This window comes from Heloderma suspectum, chromosome 4 (assembly GCF_057233095.1).
Source record: "Heloderma suspectum isolate Gila_16-S chromosome 4, 16-S_ref, whole genome shotgun sequence".
Lineage (NCBI taxonomy): Eukaryota > Metazoa > Chordata > Lepidosauria > Squamata > Helodermatidae > Heloderma > Heloderma suspectum.
The window spans coordinates 109,294,672-109,322,516 of NC_139461.1; the positions used below are offsets into that span (position 1 = coordinate 109,294,672).

General features: G+C 41.6%; 1 protein-coding gene across 3 annotated transcripts in view; it reads left to right on the forward strand.

The window, feature by feature from the left end:
• Positions 1-27,845, forward strand: part of MAK (male germ cell associated kinase) — a 44,603-nt gene that overhangs the window by 12,703 nt on the left and 4,055 nt on the right. Inside the window, exons 8-14 of one of the 3 annotated variants that reach the window (XM_084850340.1) lie at positions 892-1,059; positions 2,768-3,103; positions 5,584-5,774; positions 12,604-12,734; positions 14,217-14,318; positions 21,658-21,783; positions 22,951-23,043. In XM_084850340.1, coding sequence (XP_084706466.1) covers positions 892-1,059; positions 2,768-3,103; positions 5,584-5,774; positions 12,604-12,734; positions 14,217-14,318; positions 21,658-21,783; positions 22,951-23,042 — 1,146 coding nt within the window. In that variant the 3' untranslated portion in view covers position 23,043. Of the gene's footprint in view, positions 1-891; positions 1,060-2,767; positions 3,104-5,583; positions 5,775-12,603; positions 12,735-14,189; positions 14,319-21,657; positions 21,784-22,950; positions 23,044-27,845 lie in introns of all 3 variants that reach the window. The other 2 variants (XM_084850338.1, XM_084850339.1) reach the window with 2 other exon arrangements.

A 27,845-nucleotide genomic window follows, 5' to 3' on the forward strand; every position in this document is an offset into this window, starting at 1 on the left:
TTCCTAGAGGAAGCCCTGAAATGAGCGGAAACACTCATCTCTGGAGGGAGGCAGGCTGGCGGAGCTCCCTTATGCTAGCTCTGCCAACCTGCCTCTTTCCAGAAACAAACATTTCCGCTTGTTTCAGGTTGCCTCGGAAGTGCTAAATCGCAATTGCGCAATCAGGGAGGGCCAATTGCACAATGTAGTCAGCTGGGCAGAAGAGAATCGGCAGTGGCAGAAGCCACCATTGGATTTTGCCCCTTGTATTTTTAATACTGGTACTTTGCCCAGCAGTATATGAAGGTGTTTCTAAGCTTTCATTGAGTGCATTTTCTTCACTCCTGAGTAATGCCAAGCACTAAACCACTTCCAGGTAGGCTTGAGCTTCAATGCTTTTCCTTGTTAAAAATATCCACTGTCTTTCCCCTCCTTTCCCTTCTCCCATGTGAGTGCACTGTTGATTGGAAGGGTGCAGAGAGGTGATGAAGGCTTCTTTTCACAAACTTTTTCAAACTTCTGCTTGCTTAGCAGATGTGAGGTATGTTTCATTTTCTTATGCAACATAAGGTCTATGCCTCTGTGTCTTTCAGTGCAATCCTATACATGTCTACTCAAAAGTAACCCCATTTAATTAATGGGGCTTACTACCAGGTAAGTGAGCATAGAATTGCAGCCTAAACCTCAGTCTCATGCTTTATCACATGAACCTGACAAGACTGATAAGCAGCCTCTGCCAAAGTTGACTGATCACCCCCACAGCTATGTCTGTTATCATAGAACACAACGAACTAGTAACAATCAAAATAACAGCAGCTGTTTAGAAGCCTTAATTGGTATCAGTTCTTCAAAAATAAAATAATATTTTATATTTTTTGTTTTAAAGACTACTTTTGTATGTCTTTTTAATAGAGCGATTGGCCAGAAGGATACCAGCTTGCCACTACAATGAATTTTCGCTTCCCTCAGTGTGTCTCCTTAAACCTAAAGACTCTCATTCCAAATGCCAGCAATGAAGCAATACAGCTTATGACTGATATGTTGAATTGGGATCCAAAGAAACGACCTACAGCAAGTCAGGTATGTAAGCCTTGCAGTAATAGCAATGTGGAAGTTTCACATCAAGTACAGTGTGAATTCAGGCTAGTGCCAAAAACCTGTTCAGCCATTACTTAAGACTTATTAAAAATTCACCTATATCATCCAGATTGCGGTTTTCCAAAACCAGAAGGAAGTAGTGATCAAGGTTATTGTTAGAGATGCCTGCACAATATACAAAATAGTTTTGTAAAATTCTCCAGATAACCAAGTACATGGACCAAGAGATGTATAAAAGACTAAACCTCTAACCCCTTGCCCAAAGACTATAAAATTTAGTTTTAATGAGTATTTGAAGCTGTCAAGATGGAAGTGATGCCTTGTTGGGAGGCTAAAGACTTTGGTGTAACGCGATCTACTTGTAGATAGGTGTGTGCATTGCATTACGCACCCTAGGTTCTCCTTGACGCTGCGTGCTTTTATTGGTAAACTGGTGTTGGTGGTGCCTAAGACTTCTGTTAGCTAATTACATCTGATACATCAACCTCATCCTTTTATAGATGGTCAAGACTTTGCAACGGTTATCTTTGCTTTTGTAGCTTCAGAGGTTGATTACTGAAATGTGCTGTACATGGGGTTGCCCTTGAAGACAGTTTGAAAGCTTCAGCTGGTGCAAAATCCCACAGACTCCATGTTGATGGATGCAGGCAAACAAGAACACATACAAGCAGTTCCTCATCACCTGCTCTGGCTGCCAGTGGGCTTCCAGTGGTTGTTTTTACCTTTAAAGCCATTCATGGCCTGGAATAATATAAATTAGAAGCACTTAATTTACATAATTAAGGGCACAACCCTATGCAAGTTTAGACAGAAAAAGCCCTACAGCTCCCAGCATTCCTGATCCAGCAGTGCTGGCTGGGGAATGTTGGGAGTTCTAGGACTTTTTTCTGTCTAAATATACATAGGTGTGAGCCTTAAATGTATGAGCTCCCTGTATGAGCCCACTTGCCTTCTACATGTATTTTTGAGAGTCATGCTCCCAATTCCTTCAGGGAAGTTAGATGGTCCTCAACGAGGAGCAGGCCATTCTTCTGATTTTGTGGACTCAGAAGAATGTTTATGTTTATGTCCCTCCCTGTTGATCAAAGGAAGGGAAAAATTGATCTCTGGATGGTTTCTTTCTGTTGCATCTTGTTTTGATGTTCTGTTTTGGAGTATTTTTGTCTACTGTTTTTATGATGTGAGCTGCCTTGAGCATTTATGGAAAGGCAGGAACAAAAAAAAATGAGTTTTGGATACATAAAATATTATTTTTATTTAGTGCATTTCAAGTACACCAAAGCACTTCCCACACACTATCTCTCTAATTCTTATATCACCCGGTCAGGCACACCATTATTATTGTCATTCTCATATTGCAGAGGAGCCAGAAAATAGTGGCTTGGCCACGGCCAAAAGAGTGTTTTGTTGACGTGAGACTTGAATCAGGAACTTCCTGGCTTGCACTCTTAGCCATTGTACTAGACCAGCTCTCCAGTTTTATGTGGAGTTAAAATTCATTCTTGACTCCAGTACGGCTGGTCTGTTCAATCCTGTGTGTAATATTGCCCATGCCACAAAATTCATTTTCCCCACACTATAAAATTTTGCTTGGTTCATTTCCAAATGGAGACCTACTTGACATTCTTACACTAGAAGCACTGTAGACATTTAACTGTATTATTGTTAATGGTGTTGCCTTTTTCTTCAGGCATTGAAGTATCCTTACTTTCAAGTGGGCCAGGTTTTGGGACCACCTCCACAATGTCTGGATCAGAAACAGTCTCATCCCAAGTCAACTCAGCTAACAGAGCCAAAGCCATCTCTACCCAAACTAGATCCTGTATTAAAATTAGAATCTATATCGAAGCCAGAATCTCAGTCTTCACCAGATGCACCTGACAAGTTTCAGCTGCAGTGTCTATCAAAGAATAACCAGCACCCCCTCCAGCCAATTCAGCTGCCACAGAATGCAACCAACCAGCAACCATCAAAACAGCAGCAGCCACAATCATTCCTTCCAGCCATCAATAAAAATTCGACACCAGTAAGTTGTCATCAAGAAACTGTTTACCTATGAACAACTCAAAGTACAGCTACTCCAGGGATCTCTACTCAAGTGTAAAGGGTGGGGTATAAATGCTGTAAATTAAATAAATAATAATAAGCCACTCCGAGGTCCAGTTTTACGTTTTCATTCATTCAAGAGGGCTGCGTCACTTAATGATAGAGAAGCATTTTGATTACAGTTTGAACTTGGTGCTTTCTTCTTTACACATTCTTTATAAACCCTTTTATCCATGTGCCTCATAACACTCCTTTCCCCTCTGAACCTCTACAGATCTCTGTTACACCCTGTCTCCTATTTTCTATCAACTCCATAGTGCTCTGTCTACTGCCCCTCAACTCTGTAGTGTATATTCTTTCTGGACATCATTAATTATCTCCTATTGGAGGGGGATCCTACACACAGGTTCATTTGCACCCCATTTTCTCAGTCCCTTTTCTTTCTTCAGTCCCTCTTTTTCCTCTGTTTCTGTTTCCTCCCTATCCCTTCCCACTCTCTAGTCTATGCTAAGCTTTGCAACAGCAATATACAGTTAGGTTTGAAATGCGGGTAACATTTGTTAATTGTATACATTCATAAATTTGTATTTACAAAGACATTGCTGAAAGGAAATATAAGTGGGATGCCAATTGTTATAATTTGGAGATTACCTCCTTTTTATAATGTGAGGTTTTGGACTGTTTTAAGCAATATCATTCTGGTATCTACCCACACAGTTGTATTGGGGTAAGTTAAAAAGCCATTCAATGTACTCCATTGCTTGCATTGTCCATCCTTGGGTTGGAATGTGGGAACCCCAGGGAAAGGAGCAGAGACTCAAAGCAAACCTTGTTAGATTTAGTCTTTTAAACAAAGGGAAAGAGGAAGAGTTAGGGTGTGTCACATAATTAGAATGGGAGCGAATGAAGTGTTGTTTCTGTGGAGGGAGGGAGAAGACAAAAGCTATTCATGAAATGGTGAAGATGAATCAGGGCTGATGGCCTTTATCACCCAGCTGCAAGTCTCACTCTACCTTTCTGGTGCATGCATAAAATTGAAGAGGGCAAAGTTACAGTGGCCCAGTTCACACATAACAAGAAGCCACTGTGGGTGAATTTCCCTGTGGGGCTTCTGGTTGTAGCAGTTGCCACCATTTCGAATATTCAGGGTGCGGCGGGGGCACACCGTTAGCTTATTATGTGCGAACCTGGTGAGGGTGGGTTGTTTGGGTGGTTGACAAGCCACCCACAATCCTGAAACAGCCCATGGGTTCTGGGTGGCTTGTCAACAACCCAACTACCCACCCTTGCCACGTTCACACGCAACGAGAAGTAGTGCCAGCAGACGCTTGAATTGCCAACCTAGCACCCACAGGCACCGCAACCAACTGTGGCTAAGAAACAACAGTGGGCTGCAGTGATCCTGTGAACCAGGTCATACTCTTCTCACTTGAAATTGCTTCTCAGTAGAAAACAACAAGATCCTTTTGGAGGAAAACCAATATGTGCTTTGGCTTCAGTCATCTAGGTGCTTTACCATATTCCAGAGAAAATGATCTGGTCTTTTGTTGGAGGGGCCCAATCTTTCCTTACAACTATTTCCTTTTCCAAAGTCTCGTAATTTTCACAGGCCACAAAACTGGGGGAAAGAAGGGAAAGCAAATTCATCCCATCTTTTTACACTAGAGTTGCTTCATGCAATCTAACCTTCCCTGTTCTCTCAGCAACATTGCCTAATCAATATGCATGCAGTGGAGAAAGTGGATAGGGATACATTTTTCTCTCTCTCTCTCTCATTCATATATATATATATATATATATCACTAGAACCTGGGATCATCCCATGAAGTTGATTGGTGGGAGATTCAGGACAGATAAAAGGAAGTACTTCTCCACACAGCACATAGTTAAACTATGGAATTCACTTCCTCAAGATGTCATATTGGCCACCGTTTTGGATGGCTTTAAAAGGGGATTGGACTAATTCATGGAGGATAAGGCTATCTGTGGGTACTAGTCCTGATAGCTATATGTTACCTGTAGCATCAGAGGCAGTATGCCTGTGTACACAAGTTGCAGGGGAATTTCAGCAGGAGGGTGCCATTGCGAACAGCTGGTTCGCCACTGTGTGAACAGATTCAGAATGCTAGACTAGATGGACCCTTGGTCTGATCCAGCATGACTCTTCTGATGTTATATACAACTTAAAATATTATAATCAAACCAAGCACATCCCAAACCAAGCATATTTTTTCTTGCTTGTCACAGAGTGGTGCAGAGGAGCAGCTTACCTGTCCTCAGACATTCCTGTCTTCTATTCTTTGAAGAGCTTTAATCTTATTTTATACTTTTCAAAGGGTCAGGTCAGGGTATTATTTACTATATTTTTGCATTCAGAAACCCTGCAAAAGCCACAAATACTTCCAACCACTTTTTTCAATCTAGAGTGAAAATGTCATGTTTTTTGTTTAATCAAAACAGAAGCAAACAGCCATAGGACCTTCAAACAGTGCTGTGGGCCTGAAAAACTGTCGGCGCCGGTGGGGTCAGACTATGTTAAAGACCATGGATAGTTGGGACGATTTTGATGATGCAGAATTTGGAATTTCATATTCTAAGAAGCCCAGCATTACCATGTTAAGCAAAAAGAAAACAAAGGACTCTCTTTTTAGGTAAGGCACTATATTTCATACGAGTTTCTAATTAGTTTATCACTCCTACATTTAGCATTGGTTTTATAGGGTCTGCCCAACTTACAGAACTGGCTCTTTTATGCCAATTATAACATTCAAGAAAATCTATACTATAAATATTATAATGAGTTATATTAATTTGAAAATACGTTTAGTCTATTTGTGAATAAACAATGAATGAGTATTTCCCTGCCATGAAACCTCACTGACTTCAGTGGATTGTCTTAGAGTAAAGTCTAAATTATTTGTCTTACTTAATTTGGAGCAAGCAAATAAAATACATGGGGAATTCTTTCTTTTAATAAAAGTTGCCTGTTTGTATTTGGAAGATTTTTTTACACCATTTCAGTTCTCCCCCCTCTCCTGCCCACATTTTCAAGTCAATTGTTTTTGTAAAAGTGAACTACAATCTGAATAGACTAAATACTGATCATTAATTAATCTGTCAAGAAATGCTTGTATATGATGTCGATGTATTTAGAATTCTTATAGCCAAAAAGGCAGAGCTCCTTCACTGAATAACCGTGAAGCACAGTGATAAGTGACAGTGCTGATTGGCACATGCCCAGACAGAACTAGAAAGGGTGGTGACCAGTTCTTAAGCGACTATTCCTTAGAGTGCTGTTTTGCCATTGACTTCAGTGCTGACAAGATTAGGAACATAGGCACCTGTCTGGTACTGAGTCAGACCATTGGTCCATCTAGCCTAGTATTATTGACACTGACTGGCAGTGACTCCCCAGGGTTTCAGGCCGGAGATTTTCCATCCCAGCTTGGAGATGTCGGGGATTGTACTTGGGACCTTCTGCGTGAAAAAGCATGTGCTCTACCACTGAGCTACGGCCGCTCCTGTTCTTCCAAGAGTTGTTTGGAAGAATTTTGTGGAGGTCGGCCAGAAACAGTTAGAGGCTTTTGTACTCCCATTGGGAGGAGGCAGAAGGGTGGACTGTGAGAAAGTTTTTACCCTTTAACCAGAAATTCGGTGGCATGGGAGGAACCAGCAGCACTCCTTTAACAGTACAGTGCACAGACAGTGTGTTATGATTGTACTCATCTGCACGGCATAGTGCAGAACAGATATTTCTTTATATATAAGCAACATGTATATACTGCTTCTTATTTGAAGCAAATCCCAAAGTGATTTACAAAAGAATAAAAAACAAACAAAAACTACACCGGCACACACACACACACACACACATACATACATACACCAAATAATACCATGAGGCTGGTACAAAGATGGCTTATGGCTGGAAGAAAGCCAAAGCAAACAGGTATGTTTTCAATAAATGCCTAAAACATACCAGTGTTGAGGCCTGACACACCTCAAAGGGGAGATCATTCCACAGGGCAGGTGCCACTGCAGAAAAGGCCCTTCTCCATGTTGCTGCCAAATGGAAAGCTGTAGGCCACAACACAGATAGCAGGGCCTCCCCTAAAGATCATAGTGGCATGGGAGGTTAATATAGGGGGAGATGTTCCTTGAGTTAATGTGTTCCTGAGTTGTATAGGACCTTGCATACTAATACCAAAACCTTAAACCTTTGTTGTGAACTGCCCAGAGAGCTTCAGCTAGTGGGTGGTATAGAAATGTAATAAATAAACTAGCTCAATAGCAGACTGGCAGCCAGTCTGGATCCTTTCCACAGGCATAATACATGCTCAGTAAGGCACCCCAGTTAGTAACCTAACCGCTGCATTCTGCACTAGCTGCAGCTTCAGAACCAGCCTTAAGGGCAGCCCCGCATAGACTTCATTACAGTAATCCAATCTCAAGGTTACCAGTGCATAGATCACAGTGACCAGGGTATCCCTGTTTAGGAAAGGGGGCAATTGGCATACCAGCCTAAGCTTGTAGTGGGTGTTCTTAATCACTGAGGTCACTTGGGCCTCTAGTGATAGCAGTAGATCCAGGAGCACCCCCAAACTGTAAGCCTGTTCCTTCAGGGGGAGTATAACCCCATCCAGAGCTGGTAACTCCCAGACATAGGAACCAGTCACCCACAGTGCCTCTGTCTTATCAAGGTTCAGTTTCAAATAATGGACATGCATTGAACCAGAGATACGTCAGTATACCATCGGAAGATGGGACTCCCAGATCGGAAGATGGTCAAAATGCTACTGGGGAGGAACAGAGAATAAGTTCAGCTAGCCCCAGATGAGATGACGCAGCTAGCTCAAAGCCGAGAGGACGGCTAGCGGCCGACGGTGCTGGTGGTGAACGACGAATCCGATGTTCTAAAGATCAACACACCATAGGAACCTGGAATGTAAGATCTATGAGCCAGGGCAAATTGGATGTGGTTATTGGGGAGATGTCAAGATTAAATATAGCCAGTTTGGGTGTCAATGAACTGAAATGGACTGGAATGGGCCACTCACATCAGATGACCACCAGATCTACTACTGTGGACAAGAGGACCACAGAAGAAATGGAGTAGCCTTCATAATTAATAATAAAGTGGCTAAAGCAGTGCTTGGATACAATCCAAAGAATGATAGAATGATCTCAATTCGAATTCAGGGTAAGCCATTTAACATCACAGTGATCCAAATATACACCCCAACCACAGATGCTGAAGAAGCAGAAGTAGATCAGTTCTTTGAGGATCTGCAGCACCTACTGGATAATACGCCAAAAAGATATGTTATTTTCATTACAGGGGATTGGAATGCTAAGGTGGGTAGTCAAACGACACCTGGAATTACAGGCAAGCATGGTCTGGGAGAACAAAATGAAGCGGGACATAGGCTGATAGAATTTTGCCAAGACAACTCACTGTGCATAACAAACACTCTCTTCCAACAACCTAAAAGACGACTTTATACATGGACTTCACCAAATGGTCGACACCGAAATCAGATTGACTACATCCTTTGTAGCCAAAGGTGGCGGATATCTATACAGTCGGTAAAAACAAGACCTGGAGCTGACTGTAGTTCAGATCATAAACTTCTTCTTGCACAATTTAGAATCAGACTAAAGAGAATAAGGAAGACCTACAGATCAGTTAGATATGAGCTCACTGATATTCCTAATGAATATGCAGCGAAGGTGAAGAATAGATTTAAGGGACTAGATTTAGTAGATAGGGTCCCGGAAGAACTATGGACAGAAGTTCGCAACATTGTTCAGGAGGCGGCAACAAAAAACATCCCAAAGAAAAAGAAAACCAAGAAGGCAAGATGGCTGTCTGCTGAGACACTGGAAGGAGCCCAAGAAAGAAGGAAAGCAAAAGGCAACAGTGATAGGGGGAGATATGCCGAATTAAAACAAGCAATGCGCGGAAGTGGAAGAAGATAATATAATAGGAAGGACAAAAGACCTCTTCCAGAAAATCAGAAACTTTGGCGGTAAATTCCAAGCAAAAATGGGTGTGATCAAAAACAGAGATGGCAAGGACCTAACAGAAGCAGAAGAGATCAAGAAAAGGTGGCAAGAAGATACGGAAGATCTGTATAGGAAGGATAATAATATCGGGGATAGATTTGATGGTGTGCTCAGTGATTTAGAGCCAGACATCCTGAAGAGTGAGGTTGAATGGGCCTTAAGAAGCATTGCTAATAAGAAGGCAGCAGGAGACGACGGTATCCCAGCTGAACTGTTTAAAATCTTGCAAGATGATGCTGTCAAGGTGATGCATGCCATATGCCAGCAAATTTGGAAAACACAAGAATGGCCACCAGATTGGAAAAAATCAACTTATATCCCCATACCAAAAAAGGGAAACACTAAAGAATGTTCAAACTATCGAACAGTGGCACTTATTTCACATGCCAGTAAGGTAATGCTCAAGATCTTGCAAGGTAGACTCCAGCAATTACTGGAATGAGAATTGCCAGATGTACAAGCTGGGTTTAGAAACGGCAGAGGAACTAGAGACCAAATTGCCAATATCTGCTGGATAATGGAGAAAGCCAGGGAGTTTCAGAAAAACATCTATTTCTGTTTTATTGACTATTCTAAAGCCTTTGACTGTGTGGATCATAACAAACTGTGGCAAGTTCTTGGTGTTATGGGGATACCAAGTCATCTTGTCTGCCTCCTGAGGAATCTGTATAACGACCAAGTAGCAACGGTAAGAACAGACCACGGAACAACGGACTGGTTTAAGATTGGGAAAGGAGTACAGCAGGGTTGTATACTTTCACCCTACCTATTCAACCTGTACGCAGAACACATCATGCGACGTGCTGGGCTTGATGAATCCAAGGCTGGAGTTAAAATCGCTGGAAGGAACATTAACAATCTCCGATATGCAAATGATACCACTTTGATGGCTGAAAGCGAGGAGGAGCTGAGGAACCTTATGACGAAGGTGAAAGAAGAAAGTGCAAAAGCTGGGTTGCAGTTAAACCTCAAAAAACCCAAGATTATGGCAACCAGCTTGATTGATAACTGGCAAATAGAGGGAGAAAACATGGAGGCAGTGACAGACTTTGTATTTCTAGGCGCAAAGATTACTGCAGACGCTGACTGCAGCCAGGAAATCAGAAAACGTTTACTTCTTGGGAGGTAACAATGACAAATCTTGATAAAATAGTGAAGAGCAGAGACATCACACTGACAACAAAGGTCCGCATAGTTAAAACAATGGTATTCCCTGTAGTAACTATGGCTGCGAGAGCTGGACCATAAGGAAGGCTGAGCGAGGAAGATAGATGCTTTTGAACTGTGGTGTTGGAGGAAAATTCTGAGAGTGCCTTGGACTGCAAGAAGATCCAACCAGTCCATACTCTAGGAAATAAAGCCAGACTTCTCACTTGAGGGAATGATATTAAAGGCAAAACTGAAGTACTTTGGCCACATAATGAGAGGACAGGATACCCTGGAGAAGATGGTGATGCTAGGGAAAGTGGAAGGCAAAAGGAAGAGGGGCCGACCAAGGGCAAGGTGGACGGATGATATTCTGGAGGTGACGGACTTGACCTTGGGGGAGCTGGGGGTGGCGACAGCCGACAGGAAGCCCTGGCGTGGGCTGGTCCATGAAGTCATGAAGAGTCGGAAGCGATTGAGTGAATAAATAACAACAAATTGAACTTGTGGATAGATTGTAAACATAATCTTAGCATCTATACTTCAATTTACCTTACATCATTCTGGTTCTCATTGCACATTTGAAGTACACCTTACATTACACCAAGATAAATGGGCATGTGAGTATCTGGATCAGACCAAGGGTCCATCCATCTAGTCCAGCATTCTGTTCACACAGTGGTCACCCAGCTGCCCGCAGGAAACCCACAAGCAGGACATGAGTGCAAAAACACTATCCTGTCCATCTTCCCCAGCAACTGGTGTATGTAGGCATGCTGCCTCTGATACTGGAGGTAGCATATAGCCATCAGGACTAGTAGCCTTTTATAGCCATCTCCTCCAGGAAAGTGTCTCTCTTTCCTACATCACTTTTAAAAAACAATATCTTGAGTAATGATGAATTACACTTAAAGTTGTGAAGCAACATGATTTATTACCTTGAACTACAAATTCAGGCAGTTACATTAACAAAAAACAAAAGAAAAAGTTGCCTATGTATAAATTCTATATGTGCTAAGAAATAACAGGCCCTTGAGGCAAACAGGTGATCACATACTGAAGCTTCTCCTGAATTGTATCAATGCAGGCAGGGAATCTCATGATTGGATGCTTCCTCACAGGGAAAAAAATCTACATGTAGAAAATCATTATGTCTGGGAGAAGGCTAAGCTAGAAATTCTCTACAATTTAGATTTCTATGTGTAGGTAATTCTTTTATGCAGGGGGAGTGGGGAGCATTCAGTCATACAGTTTGCCATCTGCAGTCTGAACTGGCACTGCCCAGAAACAGTTTTACTACATGATGAGGTCTAGAGAGCCTATCAGATAAAAGCAGTAAATGCAATGGCAAGAGAGAACACAAAGACAGACTGGCCCTACTCATACACTTCACGATCGTTGCCTGCAAGGTTAGTGTGGAATTACTGCCTGCACACCTTTCTGAATCGTGATGAGTTGTACAGAGAAATATGCCTGTTTTTAAAGTGATACATTATGAATTGCTCCCACTCAAGTTTCTAACATTTTTATCTACACATGTTTTCACCAAGTGCTGCATGTTATCTGCATGCCAAGTCACCTTCAGGTCTTCACTGAAGGATAATACAACATTCATAAGACTGGCTCATTCATTCATTCATTCATTCATTCATCTATTTATGTACAGCACTTTGACCCCATTCATACAAAAAAGGCTCCCAGAGCGACTTACAGTGATTAAAAATAAGACATTCCCTGCCCGTAGGCTTACAATCTAAAAGACATGACACAAAAGGAAAAGGGATTGGGAGGGAGGAAGAAAAAAGCAAAACTCAGACACCAGTTCTTAGATTCAAAGTTCGTATAAGTTTCTGGCAGGAAAGGGCAAAACAAGCTCTCTTCAGGTGATTCCTTCTCTGGCTGATGTATGGGACTAGGTTGGTCTCTTCTTTGCCATGATGTTCTTTCTAAAAGGCAGGGGGTACAGCTTCCCTTTGGTTCTTTGGTTCTCTGGCTGATAGATGAGGCTAGAGTCTACCGTCCCAGGGAATTGCCAGTTGGAGCTGTTGGTTCCTTCTGGCAGGGAGGGCTGAAGTGATTTCCCTGCAGCTGCTCCCTCTCTGGCCGATGTATGGGGCCAGGTTGGTCTCCCCTTTGCCATGATGTTCCTTCTGGGAGGCAGGGGGTGCAGCTTCCCAGTGGCCCTTGATTCTCTGGCTGATGGGTGAAAACTGTGTTGTTCTGGATCAAGAGTTAATTTGTGTTGCCATGGGTTATCTTCACTTTCAGTGTTCCCGAGTTGAAGTCCCCCAGCTCTGGCCAGTCAGGAGGAGAAAGCAAGGTTCTGAAGAGAAATGACTCTGGAATATCCACTACATCAGCAAAACAGTACTACTTAAAACAATCAAGATACTTACCTGGTAAAGGGGAAGTTCTTTAATGCTTTTGATTATTTCGGGGATTTTACTCGGTTTGACAAAATGTTTACATGCTGGAGCAGTTTCCACCTGTTTTCAGAAGAATTATGGGTAAAAATTAAAATAGTTGTTGCCTTCATACTGGTTAGTCCCTTGGCAACTAGCTTTTCTTATGATCTGAGGTGGTGAAACTTTGTGCCAGATCTCAGGTAGCATGGGTATCTTAGCTGCTGTTCAGAGAACTGCGCAACTAGCTCTTTATGTCTGCGTTGATTTTGGACTTACGTGTATTTCTCAAACAGCAGTCCCACTCTGTGTTATGTGTTGCTTTGCAAACTCAGAGGAATTGTTTGTTTGGTTGTTTGTTGCATTTATATTGCGCTTTTCCTCCAAGGAGCCCAAGGTGGCATATGTGATCCTCCTTTTCCTCTCCATTTTATTCTCACAACAGTCCTGTGAGGTAGGTTAGGCTGAGAGTCAATGACTGGCCCAAAGTCACACAGTGAGCTTCATGGACAAGTGAGGAGTAGAACTTGAGTCTCCCGAGTCCTAGACCAACACTACACCACACTGCATGTCAACAATATCAACAATAATTTGGAATATGACACAAGGGCCTGCTATTCAAAGAACAAAAACCAATGGTCCTACTGGGTATACCTAAAGTAGCTGTAAAGGTTGTTGATGTTCAGTGGTAGAGCACATGCTTTTCATGCAGAAGATCCCAGGTTGAATCCCTAGCATCTCCGGTTTGAAAAACAACAACAGGGACTTAGATAGCAGGATAAGAAAACCTTGGAGAACTGTTGCCTATCAGACTAGATAATACTGGCCTAGATGCACCAGTGATTTGACTGTGTATGTCAGCCTCATCTATATCCTCCTTGTGTTTATTGTTGAAAGACATAAAATGAAATTTTTAATTCAACTTTTAAGGCCGTTATCAGTTCCTTATTCCATAGCTAGGTATACTGAGCAATTCAAAGCACTACAATAGTCCCAACTATAGGCTTTGTGCTGGACCCTAGAATACTGTCCATTGAGATGGATTATTTGCATGTGCATCTGCCAATACTGCCAATACATTTTTTTACTGCAGCTTCCACCTGGAGAATTGAAAACAACCATGGTTTGGGAGTTTGTTGGGTGAGAGCCACTGTAGAATAGAATAGTGAAGCAAGTCTGATCCATGTGGCTTGTGGATTGCTTCCTAAGGTTAAGTTGCTCATACTGGTTTTTTAAAAAGTAACCATTATTCACACATGGATTAAAATGGGCTTCTAAAGGAAGCAGTGGGTCTTTTTTGGAAGTGGTGCCACATACAGTCATGCAGATGACCCTCTGACACAGCATTCATTGAAACATGTTGGAAAGTACATTGTGACTCCAGGGCTCTTGATGGGATGTGACCTGAATTTAAAGTTATACACTAACCTTTAAAATGATCATTTTTCTAAGGTGTAAACCCTAAGAATGTCTCCTCAGGAGCAGTCGGTAAAGAAGGATCCCATGGTACCTGGAACAATTCCTTATTTTCAAAACCAATAGCACCAATTGGAGGTCTGTCTTTCAATCGAGTCAATGCAGGTAATTAATATAACATACTGCTAAATTCAGTGTCCCCAGATTGTTCTTTGATAGATTTTATAAAAACAGTTTACAGTATTATTTTTGTGATTGTTTAAAAGTACTGGGGCTGTTCACACAACACTCTAACTCACATTCAGTGGTTGAGTGTGGATTGTTTTGAACCGTGGGTTGTTTGTTGAACCCATGGGTTGGCATGTTGTCTGAACGCAGCACACTTTCCACAGGGTGGATTGTCGTGTTGTCTGAACACAGCCAGGGTGGCTTGTTAACCATGCAGTGTGGCTTGTTAACCCTCTGAACAATCCAACAACAAACCATGGGTTCTCAAGGTGGCTTGTTTGAAAAAATAAGCCATACTGCATGCCTAACAAGCCACCCTGGCTGCATTCCGACAACATGACAATCCATGGTTTAACAAGCAACCCATAGTTCAGAAAAACCCACACCCAACTGCTGGTTGTGGGTTAGCGTGTTGTGTGAACAGTCCCTCAGTGTCCTTTTCACTGTTTAACATGCAGCATCATTTTAAATAGTGGCCTTGATTTAATCATAGATGTGCACAGCGACAAGCATGCAGCCAGAGACAGTGGGCGAGGAGGTACACTTGTATCAGCATTACAATGTAGTGGGAAATGTACATCCAACTTTACACCATGTAGTGCAAAAAGAGGCTGTGTCAGGTGCCTGTCATCTAAATGCGTGTTGTAATATAGATACACGATCAGAAACACGTTTACAGCTCTGTGTCTTCAAGTAAGGGAAACAGGGCATGTATCTTCCTTGCTAGATGGGACAAGTGAATTCCTTATTGGTATGGTACTTATCTATATTTCACTTAAACTTTTTTGTCCTGCTTGCTTTATCAAATTCCTAGTTGCATACATTTAAAAATCCATTTTATTGTGTGGAGGAGGTACATACTAAATCTGTTGTTGAAACATGGCCTTGAAGGCTTTTCATTCTTATCCTGGGTAAACTGCTGGTTTAGGGTGCCATTTTTTGGCCTTTAGACGGCGTCTAGACGGCCATAGGATTTTTTGTTTTCTGGGAACTGAGCTTGGAGCCAGCATTCCGAGGTCAGTTCCCAGAAACCTGACTCCCCCTCCCCTACTGCCTCATAGCTGGTTTGTCCCTGGCTCTGTGCTCATAAGAGCAGTGTGGAGTGGCCAAAAAGGGAGTGTTCCTCGGGAGGGGCAGCAGAAGCGCTGTTACAACACTTCCTATGCACAGGCTGGCCCCCACCCCACCCCACCCGTACTCCGAGGTGCCCTGGCTAGACAGCTGAAATCGGCCGTCTAGCCGCAAATGCAGGGCGGCTGGGATGCAGGGGAGAAGATCCCCTCCGTGCTCCACCCGCCCTGCATTGGATAGTCACTTGCTTCCGAATTCAGAGGTGGCTGACTATCCCCATAGGATTGCACCCTTACTGTATTAATTCAGGCAAGTAATTTGACTTTTGTTATTCTCCCGTTGGTTTGAAACTGTATCAGATAAGATATTAACAAAAGAAACCAAATTACTTCAAAATTAAAGCAATAGTAGCAGTTCTCAAATGTTTTAAATTTTGAACTAACAAAATTAAAAGGAATGTGATCCAGCAGATCTCTTCTGTTTTTATCTGGACAACATTTATTAGGTTATTGTGCGTCTTTTACACACCTACATTTAACATGTCAATTTATTTTAAACCCTTGCATAAATGATTAAGATAATCAGAAATCCAAATAAATCAGACCACTTTATTTGGTAGAGTTTCAGTGTCATAGTATATTTTGTGAAATTGAAGGAAATAATATCCAGTAAGTTAAGTTCTCTTCTTTTCTTAGATTGCTCAGTTTATGTCTTTGCAGCACTTGGAGTACAGTTGCTCTTTCTATGACCTGATGTGGATTGGATTTGCTTAATTTTTCTGGGATTGTATTGAACTATTGTATAAGCAGTTAAAAAATACATGTGAAAATACTGTAAATATCCCATAACACTAAGAACATCAGAACATAAGAAGAGCTATGCTGAATCAGACCAAGGGTCCATCTAATCTTGTTCACACAGTGGCCAACCAGCTGCCCATGGGAAACCCACAAGCAGGCATGAGTTCAAATGCACCCTCCCACCCATGTTCCCCAGCATCTGGTTTACGTAGGCATAGTGCCTCTGATACTGGAGGTAGCATATAGCCATCAGGACTAGAGGCCATTGATAGCCCTATTCTCCATGAACCATCCAAATTGGTGGCCATCACTACATCTCATGGAAGTGAATTTCATAGTTTAACTATGCACTGTGTGAAGAAGTACTTTTATCCATCCTGAATCTCCCACCAATCAGCTTCATGGGATGACCCCAGGTTTTAGTATTATGGGAGAGGGAGAAAATGTCTCCCTATCCACTTTCTCCACACCATGCATAATTTAGTACACCTCTAAATAGGCTTCAGAGGCAGGTAGAGCATCTTTACTTAATTAGATATCTCATTTAACCTATTTTAAGTACCATTCTAATTAATACTAATTACCTTTATTGTATTGATTATTAGCTATCTGTAATCCTGTACACTCCTACCTGGGAATGAATCCCATTGAAGTCAGGCTTGTTTCTGAGTAGACACGTATAGGATAGTGTTGTAAATATTTTTGCAAGAGAAAGGTACGCTGTATATTCTGATATATGTTTGTTCAAATTCTCAAGTATTTTCTTCCTAAGATTAATAAAGGTAATTTAGCCTTACAGTGTCCTATGTGTCCTTCACAATCAATATGGTTTTAACAGATCTGACTACATTTTCTTTGTTTGCTTGAATTTTAGTAATAAGTGGTCACTGGTCCAGGCTCCTATTTTAGAGATGATCTTTTCAACAGATAGGGAACTAATATTTCAAAGGCATACTAGAGGCTCATTCATATTTGCTTTATTTCCAGATTTCTTTGCTCTTGTTTTTGTTTTTGTTTTGTATTTCTTGCATTCATTTCATCCATTTGTTCTGTTTTCCTAAAGTATTTGTTTTCATCCTTTTCTTTCCTGTGTCTGTTTTAATGCTTCCTATGAAGAAGAAAACTTAATTAAGCCAATTGAAAAATTGTCTTGCAAAGAAAGAGTGAATGAAAAATTAGAGGATCCAAAAGGTAATTCACTGCCATTTGGCAGCACTGAGTCCCTTGTAGATTTAGGGTCTTTCATACTCTAATCATACGTATTTATTTTGCTTTTGAAAAGAGCATTATTTGATCTTCAGTATTTTGGGCGCAATCCTATGGCCACTAGTCAGTGGCTAGACGGCCATAGGATAGGTCGGTTCCCTGAAAACTGACATCCACCAGCACCCCACGCTGCCTTGTAGGCAGTGCGGATCGGCTCCGCACTTGTAAGAGGAGCATGGAGCAGCGAAAATGGGGTGTTCCTGGGGGCGGGCTGGGGCTGGGAGGGTGGAAGTGCCTTTCCGACGCTTCCTATGCATCACCCAGCATCTGCCCACCCACCCCGCTATGACTTTCTGCACCTAGATCCCCTCTGTGCTGCTCCTGCCCCGCATTGGATAGGCGGTTGCCTCCGAGTTCGAAAGCAGCCACCTATCCCGATAGGATTGCGCCCTTAGTGTGACATATGTCATGCCTTCATTCTAGCAGCTCTTATGTTCACAGGGAACTGTCAGGGTGGACACTGAGCCCATAGAATCCCAGAGTAGTTCTGATTCTGAGGAAGAGCAGTCGCTCCTGGGAGAGGAGCGCGCTCCTCTTTCCCAGGACCAACAACTGACGGAGATTCCTCCCACCAGCGTTCCTAGTTTAGTTAGCAGTCCAGGGAGTGACCGAGCACAGATAGCAGACTTGGTGGATGCGCGACGCAGAGAGCGGTGCCAGATGGAGGGTGCGGAAAGGAGGCGTAGTGCCCGGTTGGTGCGCAAACAAAGGCTGCGCCCAGAGGATCCAAGGGAAAAGGGGAGGGATTCTCCCTAGTCCTTAAGTTCAGGGGTCTGCCAGTAATTCCCTTTCAAACGGGGACCAACTGTTCCAACTTAGGGCATAGGTACTGTGCTGCTCAGATCTAGTTGCAAACGGTATAGTTGTTAAGTTGTAAAAGAAGAATAAAGCTTTGAAAGGAATCCCTTTGTCTGTGTCTGGACTTGGCTACTGGATTAGACTGAGAGAGCCCTCCAAGGAGCCCTTGACAGGAACCTTGTTTCTTCAGAAGCTTTCCTGTCCTCTTAAATAATCAGAGGAATCTCCATATGTGTATGGGTCATTTCCTTTTATAGAAAAGGCTCCTAGGGTTGACACGTTCCAGAGGGCCATCTAATATGACACTGCTCCAAATACAGGGTTGCTGTCCCCGCCCTGCCCCCCCAATCTATCCATCCATTGTCTGGATCACAAGCTGCCACAAGCACAGAAGAAAATGTTTCCAAGATAAATAGGTCCAGGTGAGTCAAACAGTTGAACCCAGCAATACTTGTCAGGCAGGAATAAGAAGTGCCTGTGCATGCAGAGATTTAGAAAATGAGGGGAGTGGGGGCTGAAGCATTTATGTTGAATTGTATCTGCTGGAATCATTCTGCTAGTGCCAATGATGTTGTGCTAAAAGAAACCAAGTTCTGAACTATGCACAAGGGGAGAATCCAACTAAAGTTCCACTTGAACACCACTAGCAGAATTGCTTGCAGATCTTCAGTTTACGGAGTGTTCCACTAGTGCTCACACAATGGGAAAAGGCAGCTCTGGTAGCCCAGCAATTTCTCCCACTAATAGTATGTTGGATTTAAGCCAGGTTTAGATGACACAACAAGCCACCATGGGTATCAAAAACCCTAAACAAAGCCATAAGTTCTCAGGGTGGTTTGTTTATGAAAAATAAATCGCTCTGCAGGAACTGCACTGGGTTTGCATGACACGACAACCCACCATGGCTGATTACCCATGGTGGCTTGTCATGTCGTGCAAACCACGTCAGTGATTGAAGTTAAGAACACAAGAGCCCATCCCTGCTGGATCAGACCAAAGTCCATCTAGTCCAGCATCCTCTTTCCCACAGTGGCCAACTGTAAAAGTAAAAAAGCTAGTGACCACATCTTTGAAATCTGTACTTTATTTTATTTTGTGTTGTGTAATGGAGTCCTTCCTTTTGTCTGCGCTGACTCTAATTCTGTAGTATAATGTGAGAAAATCTTCTCACTGGCCACTTGCTGTACACCATACATCAGTTTAGAAACTTCTATCGTGTCAGTTTTTTCTTAACTAAAAAGCCCCCAAACACCTTAGTTTTTCCTTGCAGGGAATGTACTCCAACCCCCTGATCATTTTGATTGCCTTTTTCTACTTATTTTCCATCTCTGTGATATCCTTTTTTGAGATGGGGTGACCAAAACTGTAGACAGTATTCTAGAGGTGGCTGCACCATAGATTTGTATAAAGGAAATACAATATTGGCAATTTTTTGTTCCATTCCTTTTCTGAATAATCCGTAGGATGGAATTTGCTGCATCCTGAGATGATGTTTTCATTGAGCAATCCATCACAACTCCAAGATCTTCCCCTAGTTCAGGGATGGGTAACATGCAGCCCATGGGGCACATGTAGCCCCTGATGCCCCCTTCCCCCAAGAAAAAACCTTTTAAAAGAAAAAAATGCCAACTGTAGCATTACGGAGTGCCAGAAAGGTCAAACTTAGCTTGTTTCCTCTGTAGTGGCGCCTGTTATGGAAGCCACATTTTCCTTAAAAAAAAAACACATAAATACATTTTAAAGTTCATTTTTGGATCACAGATTATGGGTCGGGGGGCCAAAATGGCCCCTGGACCTCCTGATGTTGCCCATCCCTGCCCTAGTTATTAGCAGTTCAGCCCCCATCAGTGTATATTGGAAGTTAGCATTTTTGTCCTAATGTGTGTCTCTTTACACTTTTAACCTCATTTGCCAATTTGTTGCCTGTTCATCTAGGTTAGAGAGAGATACTTTTGGAGCTCTTTACAGTCTCTTTGAGTTTTCACTCTCCTAAATAATTTGGCAAAACTTGGCCACTTGACTGCTCACTTCTCCATATTTACACTTATCTGCTTCTTGTTATTTAACCAGTAACTAATCCATAATTACTAATGCTGTCCTCTTACCCTGTGACTGCCAAGTTTACTTGAGAGCCTTTAATGAGAAGATCATTCTGGGAATGGATTGGTAAATCAGTTTCTCTGGCACAGATGCATTAGTCCCTGATCCAGAGAGAACTTGGACGCATGCAGTAGGGTTACAGAATTATGGTCAAAAATCAACTGTATGCATGAATCTTCCGCAAAGCTGCTCTGATCAGGACTACAGTGTTTGGGTAAGAGAACACTACTGGATGGACGATGCTGCTGTTGGACTCTAGGATGAAATTCCTTAAATCCAGGGCTGTAGTTGAAATGGTTCTGATTGTGGCTCTACTACAGTACAGAGATGGTATCATATACCAGGACTGCCTGGAGGACTTTGGTGGGACAAAAGCTTTGTATGGGGAGAGGAGTTTCCCCCTCCTGGAATGTTGTTCCTTGCCTTGGAACGACAGTTAGTGCCTTTTCCTGTCAATATAAGCTTTACGGTGGATTGTATTGTGTGTGTGTGTGTACTGGTTAGACATACCTGGAGATCTGAGAGATGCAGTAAATGCCTAAATGTAGTTTGGGGTTTTGTGCACAAGGAACTCTTCTCTTTTAGTTTCTGTATTTAACAAATTCTGTGTATTTCCGCTATTTTGTGGTTTGCCTGCACTTTATATAATATGTAATACTCTGTTCTAATTTTCATTGAGTTGGTAAATCTTGTGTCTATGCCAGTTAAGTCTATGAATGGAGGTTCATATGACTGAATGTCCTTCCTCTATACAAAAAAAATCCTTGCACATAGAAAACGCCTTGACATATTGCTTTCTCGGCAGGGGGAATTTATTTATTTATTTATTTATTGCATTTATATCCCACCTTTTTTCCTCTTGCAAGGAACCCAAGATGGCTTACATTCTCCTCCTCCTCTTCCTCTCCACTTTATCCTCACAACAACAACCCTGTGAGGTAGGCTGGGCTGAGAGTCCATGACTGGCCCAAAGTCACCCAGTGAGCTTTCATGGTCGAGTGGGGACTAGAACCCGGATCTCCCAGCTCCCAGTCCAACACTCTAGCCACTACACCATGCTGGCTCTCTTAATATACAATAATTTCTATAAAATTATGAACAACAAACACATCTTAGAATGCCTCTGAACGACTAACATTGTTTTAAATTATCATTCAAATATTTGTAAGAATGTCCTGGTTGTGTGAATCCCCCAGTTTTTTTTTTTTTTTAAAGAACAACTGCTTTCTACCTGTCAACAGGGAATCCTAGCTTTGTTGGTGCTGCTTATAATGCCCCTGGAGGATATATCCCTTCCTTTCACAAAAAAGAGGTTGGTTCAGCTGGTCAAAGGATACAGCTAGCACCTCTTGGTCCATCAGCCACAGGTAAGCTTACATTAGAGTTTGATGTATAGCGTAGTGAAAAATATTTGTGATTTCTTTATCTCTTCAAGGAATTGGGCCAGATGCTCCACTGATGTAAACAGAGATAGGTTTGCTAAGGATGAAATGTATAGTATTTTAAATTCATATTAGATTGGACCTTCATTGGTGCCTTGCATTCCTCTAACAGCAGTAATAACACTGCGAAGTTTAATTAAGCTTTCATGGTAAAACTGCTTTCACAAAGAATTTTCTTTGACCTTCATATAAAAACTTCACTTCACCTAATTTAAAATGCATATTTATCTCATTATGTAGGAGCTGACAAAATGTATTCCTAAGATTTACAATTAGTATTAGGTGATTATAATAAAGAACATAATTTCTTTTGTTAATAGTAAATTTCAAAACCGCAGCCATAGGCAGCATTAACTTGTGTGTTTTGTTTAATATATGATTGAATTTGTTTTGTATAACAGATGCAAATTTGGATCTATATTAAAGTGTGATTGACTAACCATTTCTTATTTCTGTGGTAAGCAATATATGCCTGAAGTCCCTTTGCCATAGAATTGTTGATAGAATATTTTAATATTAAAATCAGTAAACAGGTAGATGTATTCAGGAATTTACTTGACCAAGTGCCCTGTAGAAGGTGTGTAGATGACAGCAGTGCATCCAAATAAGACTTAAGTCGTAAGTAAAAACTTAGACCAAATGAGACTGGAGTCTTCACCCTAAGGTTGCCAGTTCTTCAACCAGCCTCTGTAACTATGCCTTTGAAAAGCAGGCTGATATGCAGGAATTAGCAGATGAAGCTTTTCACAGTGTAGAGAGAAATATTACTATTTGCTATTGATCAAGCCACAACCAATAGAAATAGATTGAAAAGTTGGCAACCTCTTACTTCATCTTTCAGGTATATAGTCCAATGTCTGAGCCAGTTGTCCACTATATTGACTTGTTGTAATGAATGCTGTGTGGATGTTGAACACACATTTTATGTTATGCTCTTCAGAGTTATAGGCCTGTACATATTTTTTTTATTATGTTGACAAGGGGTTACGTTTAAAAAGGAGTAATCTGGCAATACTTAATTGAAAACCCCATGTTTCGGAAGGTGATGGTCCTCTTAGAAACCGTGTGTGTTTTACTGACTCACTATTGCAGGTGGCTCGTTATCTCCACCTGGATATAAGGGATGTGGAAGTGGCTTTTTAGAGAGAGAGAGCGGACCCAGGGTGTGGGCAGAGCAGTCTTGAGGTAGGAAACCTAGGAGCAGTCATATTGGGTGAAAAAGGCCTGACTTCATTATTCTACATGGTCCTTGATTTTTGCAGTAAGGTAAATGTACATACTTGAAACCACAAATATCAAGGGAGGTATTATTGAAGTGGGTACCCCACCCCAAATCAACAGGCTAATTGATCTAATGTGTGAGGCACTCCCATTTCTGTCTCCTATAGTCCACAAAATGTGTTATTTGGCCAACACCATGTCTAGTCCCCTTTTATAAATGGATGGATCTCCATTTATTTACATGCATGGTAATTAACAATTTGTAAGACAAAATGAATCTTTGACTCCATGGAATGCAGTTACCAGTGAGATTCCTTGCCTCATAAGTGGGGTTGCCAGCTTTTTATCTGACAGGTATTTTGTGTCTTTAATGACTACCCAGTGAACAGAAATTCAACAGGTACAATTTTCCCCTGTCATTGTATCTCCATGGTGGAGAAAAGCTTCACCCACCAAATTTAAGTATTGCATGCATCTGTTAATTGCACAGAAGCTCTGTCAGAAAAAATTGAACATCTAACAATCCCTTCTTCTTTCACATCCATTGTGAAATATTAACACTTCTGTAACATTCTAGCTTCCTTCTTTACAGAGCAAAGCTGATTTGAGTGCCATTTATGGTACAAAGGCATGGTCAATCAATCAATCAATCGCACAAATAAATAAAAGGGACATGTATTGTTCATTTCTTTGTCATGCTCTCAGATATTTTCTCAATATATCCTTTTTTTCATCACGCCATCTATTCTGCCTGTCAGATTTTCCTACTATCTGTGACACAAAAAAAGGTAAAATTATGAAGCCAAAGTAGAAATTAATTGCTCACTCTAAATGATGGTGATGTAATGAGGAACAACAGTGGGGAAACAAGTTTTCCACCATACCCTTTTGATATTAACCCCATAGGTTAAAATCTGTATACAGTGTGGAAGCCACCTAAACAGCTCATCTGCTCATACAAATGGTGGCTGTAATGATGAGAGTGATTCACCCTTATTGTATGCAGTTGTCATGCAGTTGTCTTGCAGTGCTACAAGTGGTTACTACAAATCACAACTGAAGTTACTCATTTTGACCATGTCGTCGAGCACCCCGCTCTTTTTTTCCCACCCTTGGAGATGCTGCCTATTATGGGAAAAAGACAACAAAGGGTATTGTGGCATCGTAAAGATAAGCACGTTTATTATGGCATAAGCTTTCAGGAACCAGAGTCCATGTCACCAGATGTATGAAGTGTTATCCTAAAATGGCAGGTAGATATTCACATAGTTGAGGAAGAGGGGGTGATGGAGAGGAGCGAGGTCAGAGCAAAACAAAATGCAAAAAGAACAGAGAATAATAATTAGAGTAAAGCAAAATAGTTACAGTGACAAGGAACAAGGCAGTGTTGATATAACCACGGCATTGCTAAGCTAATGAACATATTTAGCATGATAAAAAAAAAATCCATAGTTCCAATTCAAGCCACAGGAGTTAGAGCTGTCATTGTAATTATATTGCTTTTAGGTAATTATCACTGTCCCTTTTATGCACTTTGTTTCCCTGTCATCTCACACTTCTCCATTCTCCCACTACCACCATATACAGTCATGTGAGAAAGAAAGTACACCCTCTTTGAGTTCTATGGTTTTACGTATCAGGACATAATAAAAATCATCTGGTCCTTAGCAGGTCTTAAAATTAGGTAAATACAACCTCAGATGAACAACAACACATAACATATTACACTGTGTCATTATTTTACAGAAATAAAGCCAAAATGGAGAAGCCATGTGTGAAAAACTAAGTACACCTTATGATTCAATAGCTTGTAGAGCCACCTTTAGCAGCAATAACTTGAAGTAATTGTTTTCTGTATGACTTTTATCAGTCTCTCACATCATTGTGGAGGAATTTTGGCCCACTCTTCTTTACAACATTGCTTCAGTTCATTGAGGTTTGCGGACATTTGTTTATGCACAGCTCCCTTAAGGTCCCACCACAGCATCTCAATCGGGTTGAGGTCTGGACTTTGACTGGGCCACTGCAACACCTTGATTCTTTTCTTTTTCAGCCATTCTGTTGTAGATTTGCTGGTGTGCTTGGGATCATTGTCCTGTTGCATGACCCAATTTTGGCCAAGCTTTAGCTGTCGGACAGATGGCTTCACATTTGACTCTAGAATACTTTGGTATACAGAGGAGGTCATGGTCGACTCAATGACTGCAAAGTGCCCAGGTCCTGTGGCTGCAAAACAAGCCCAAATCATCACCCCTCCACCACCATGCTTGACAGTTGGTATGAGATGTTTGTTTTGATAGGCTGTGTTTGGTTTTGGCAAACGTGGCGCTGTGCATTATGGCCAAACATCTCCACTTTGGTCTCATCTGTCCAAAGGACATTGTTCCAGAAGTCTTGTGATTTGTTCAGATGCAACTTTGCAAACCTAAGCCATGCTGCCATGTTCTTTATTTAGAACATATTTAGAGAGAAGAGGCTTTCTCCTGGCGACCCTTCCAAACAAACCATACTTGTTCAATCTTTTTCTAATTGTACTGTCATGAACTTTAACATTTAACATGCTAACTAAGGCCTGTAGAGTCTGAGATGTACCTCTTGGGTGTTTTGCAATTTCTCTGAGCATTGCACGGTCTGCCCTTGGGGTGAATTTGCTGTGATATCCAGTCCTGGGAAGATTGACAACGGTCTTGAATGTTTTCCACTTGTGAATAATCTTCCTCACTGTAGAATGATGGACTTTAAATTTTTTGGAAATGGCCTTATAACCCTTCCCTGATTACTGGGCAGCAACAATTGCTTTTCTAAGATCATTGCTGATGTCTTTACTCTTTGGCATTGTGTTAACACACACCTGAATGCTCAAGACCAGCAAACTCCTGAGACTTCAGCTTTTATAGAGGTGGTCTCACTTGCTGATGATCAAGGGCATTTGATTAGCAGCACCTGGCTGCTACTTGGCCTCTTCATACCTATGGAAGCAGTAAGGGTGTACTTAGTTTTTCACACATGGCTTCTCCATTTTGGCTTTATTTCTGTGAAATAAATAATGACACGGTGTAATATGTCATGTGTTGTTGTTCATCTGAAGTTGTATTTACCAAATTTTAAGACCTGCTAAGGACCAGATGATTGTTATTATGTCCTGATATGTAAAACCATAGAACTCAAAGAGGGTGTACTTTCTTTTTCACATGACTGTATGTATGTGTGCATATGTATGCGTGTGCGCGCACACACACACACACACACACACACCAGGCATCTGACAAAAGTCCACCTGAAGTGGACTTTAGTCCACAAAATCTTATGCCATAATAAATTTGTTATTCTTTAAAGTACCACGAGACTCTTTGTTATTTTTGCTACAACAGACTAACACGGATACCTGCCCTGGAAATAACCTAGTATGAGGGATCACTGATTAGAGAAACTTCAGAGACTGATTGACTGAGGCTTTTACCTTCTTGGGTGCCAACATTCACACTCCCAAGGAAGTGACCAAAAAAAATGTTGATCAGCTTTTCCCTTCTTTTAGTTGATCTTTGGTGTTACTCAGACTAACAGGTGGGAGACAAAGGAGGGCAGTTCTCAGGAGTGCAAGAGGGATGGTATGGATTTCCCCAGTTTCTGAGAGGCGTTGGATTAGGGAAATCCAGACATCCACCACTGTGCTGTGTGGCTAAGAACCATCTCCCCACCCCCACCAGCTGATGTGAAATAAAGATGACTTGGAGGGTCTATCTCTACTTCTTGTTTCAAGCGGCTTTTTTCAGTGGTCATTGTATTCACATAGTGACCAATCAGAAGCCCCAGTGAGAAGCCCATAAGTACAACATGATGAATGCAATAGCACCTTCCTGCTTGTGTTTCCCAGCAACTGGCATAGAGGCATACTGCCTCTGATACTGGAGGTAATATATCTCAATCATGACTAGTAGCCATTGAAAGCCTTATCTTCCATGAATGTGTCTAATCCCCTTTTAAAGCCATCCAGGTTGTGGCTATCATTACATGAATTGAGTAGTATATCTGCTGTATGAAGAAGTACTTCCTTTTATCTGTCCAGAATCTTCCACCATTCAGCTCAATTGGATGACCCAGGGTTCCAGTATTATAAGATAATAGGATGGGTGGAGTAATATGAATGATTTGCAACTTGTGTAATGCAATATTTAACATAGGATTAATGCTTAATATTTATGTGAGTTGTGTATATTTGATGTGGTTCATGTTCTTTATGGAGATGTGTTTTGTAGGTTCAAAGTTGTTTTAGTTGTTGTGAGTGGTAACAATAAGTAGATCTGTTTTATAATTTGAGATAGATACCTCACTACTGCTCTTTTGAGTGTGTAGTGTTTAGCTTCTCTGTTGTATGACTGTTCTTGAAGATACCCCTCAGGAAATAGCACAGTATCTTTTAACCTAATGGTTTGATGTTGGGAATTAATAATAAGTCTGCATTTCTGTGACCACATTCAAGAGAGCCATACAACTATGGCTGTATGCACCCAATTGGGTTTGTCTCTCAGTTGGTATGCCCCATGCCATATGGCAAACCAGTTCTGAAACTTGATGGTTTGAAAAAAGTTTCTAAAATGGCCTGTTGTTGTTGTTGTTGTTCAGTCGTTCAGTCGTGTCCGACTCTTCGTGACCCCATGGACCATAGCACGCCAGGCCTTCCTGTCCTGCGCTCTCTCCCGGAGCGTGCTCAAGTTCATATTCATTGCATCCGTGATGCTATCTAGCCATCTCATCCTCTGCCGTCC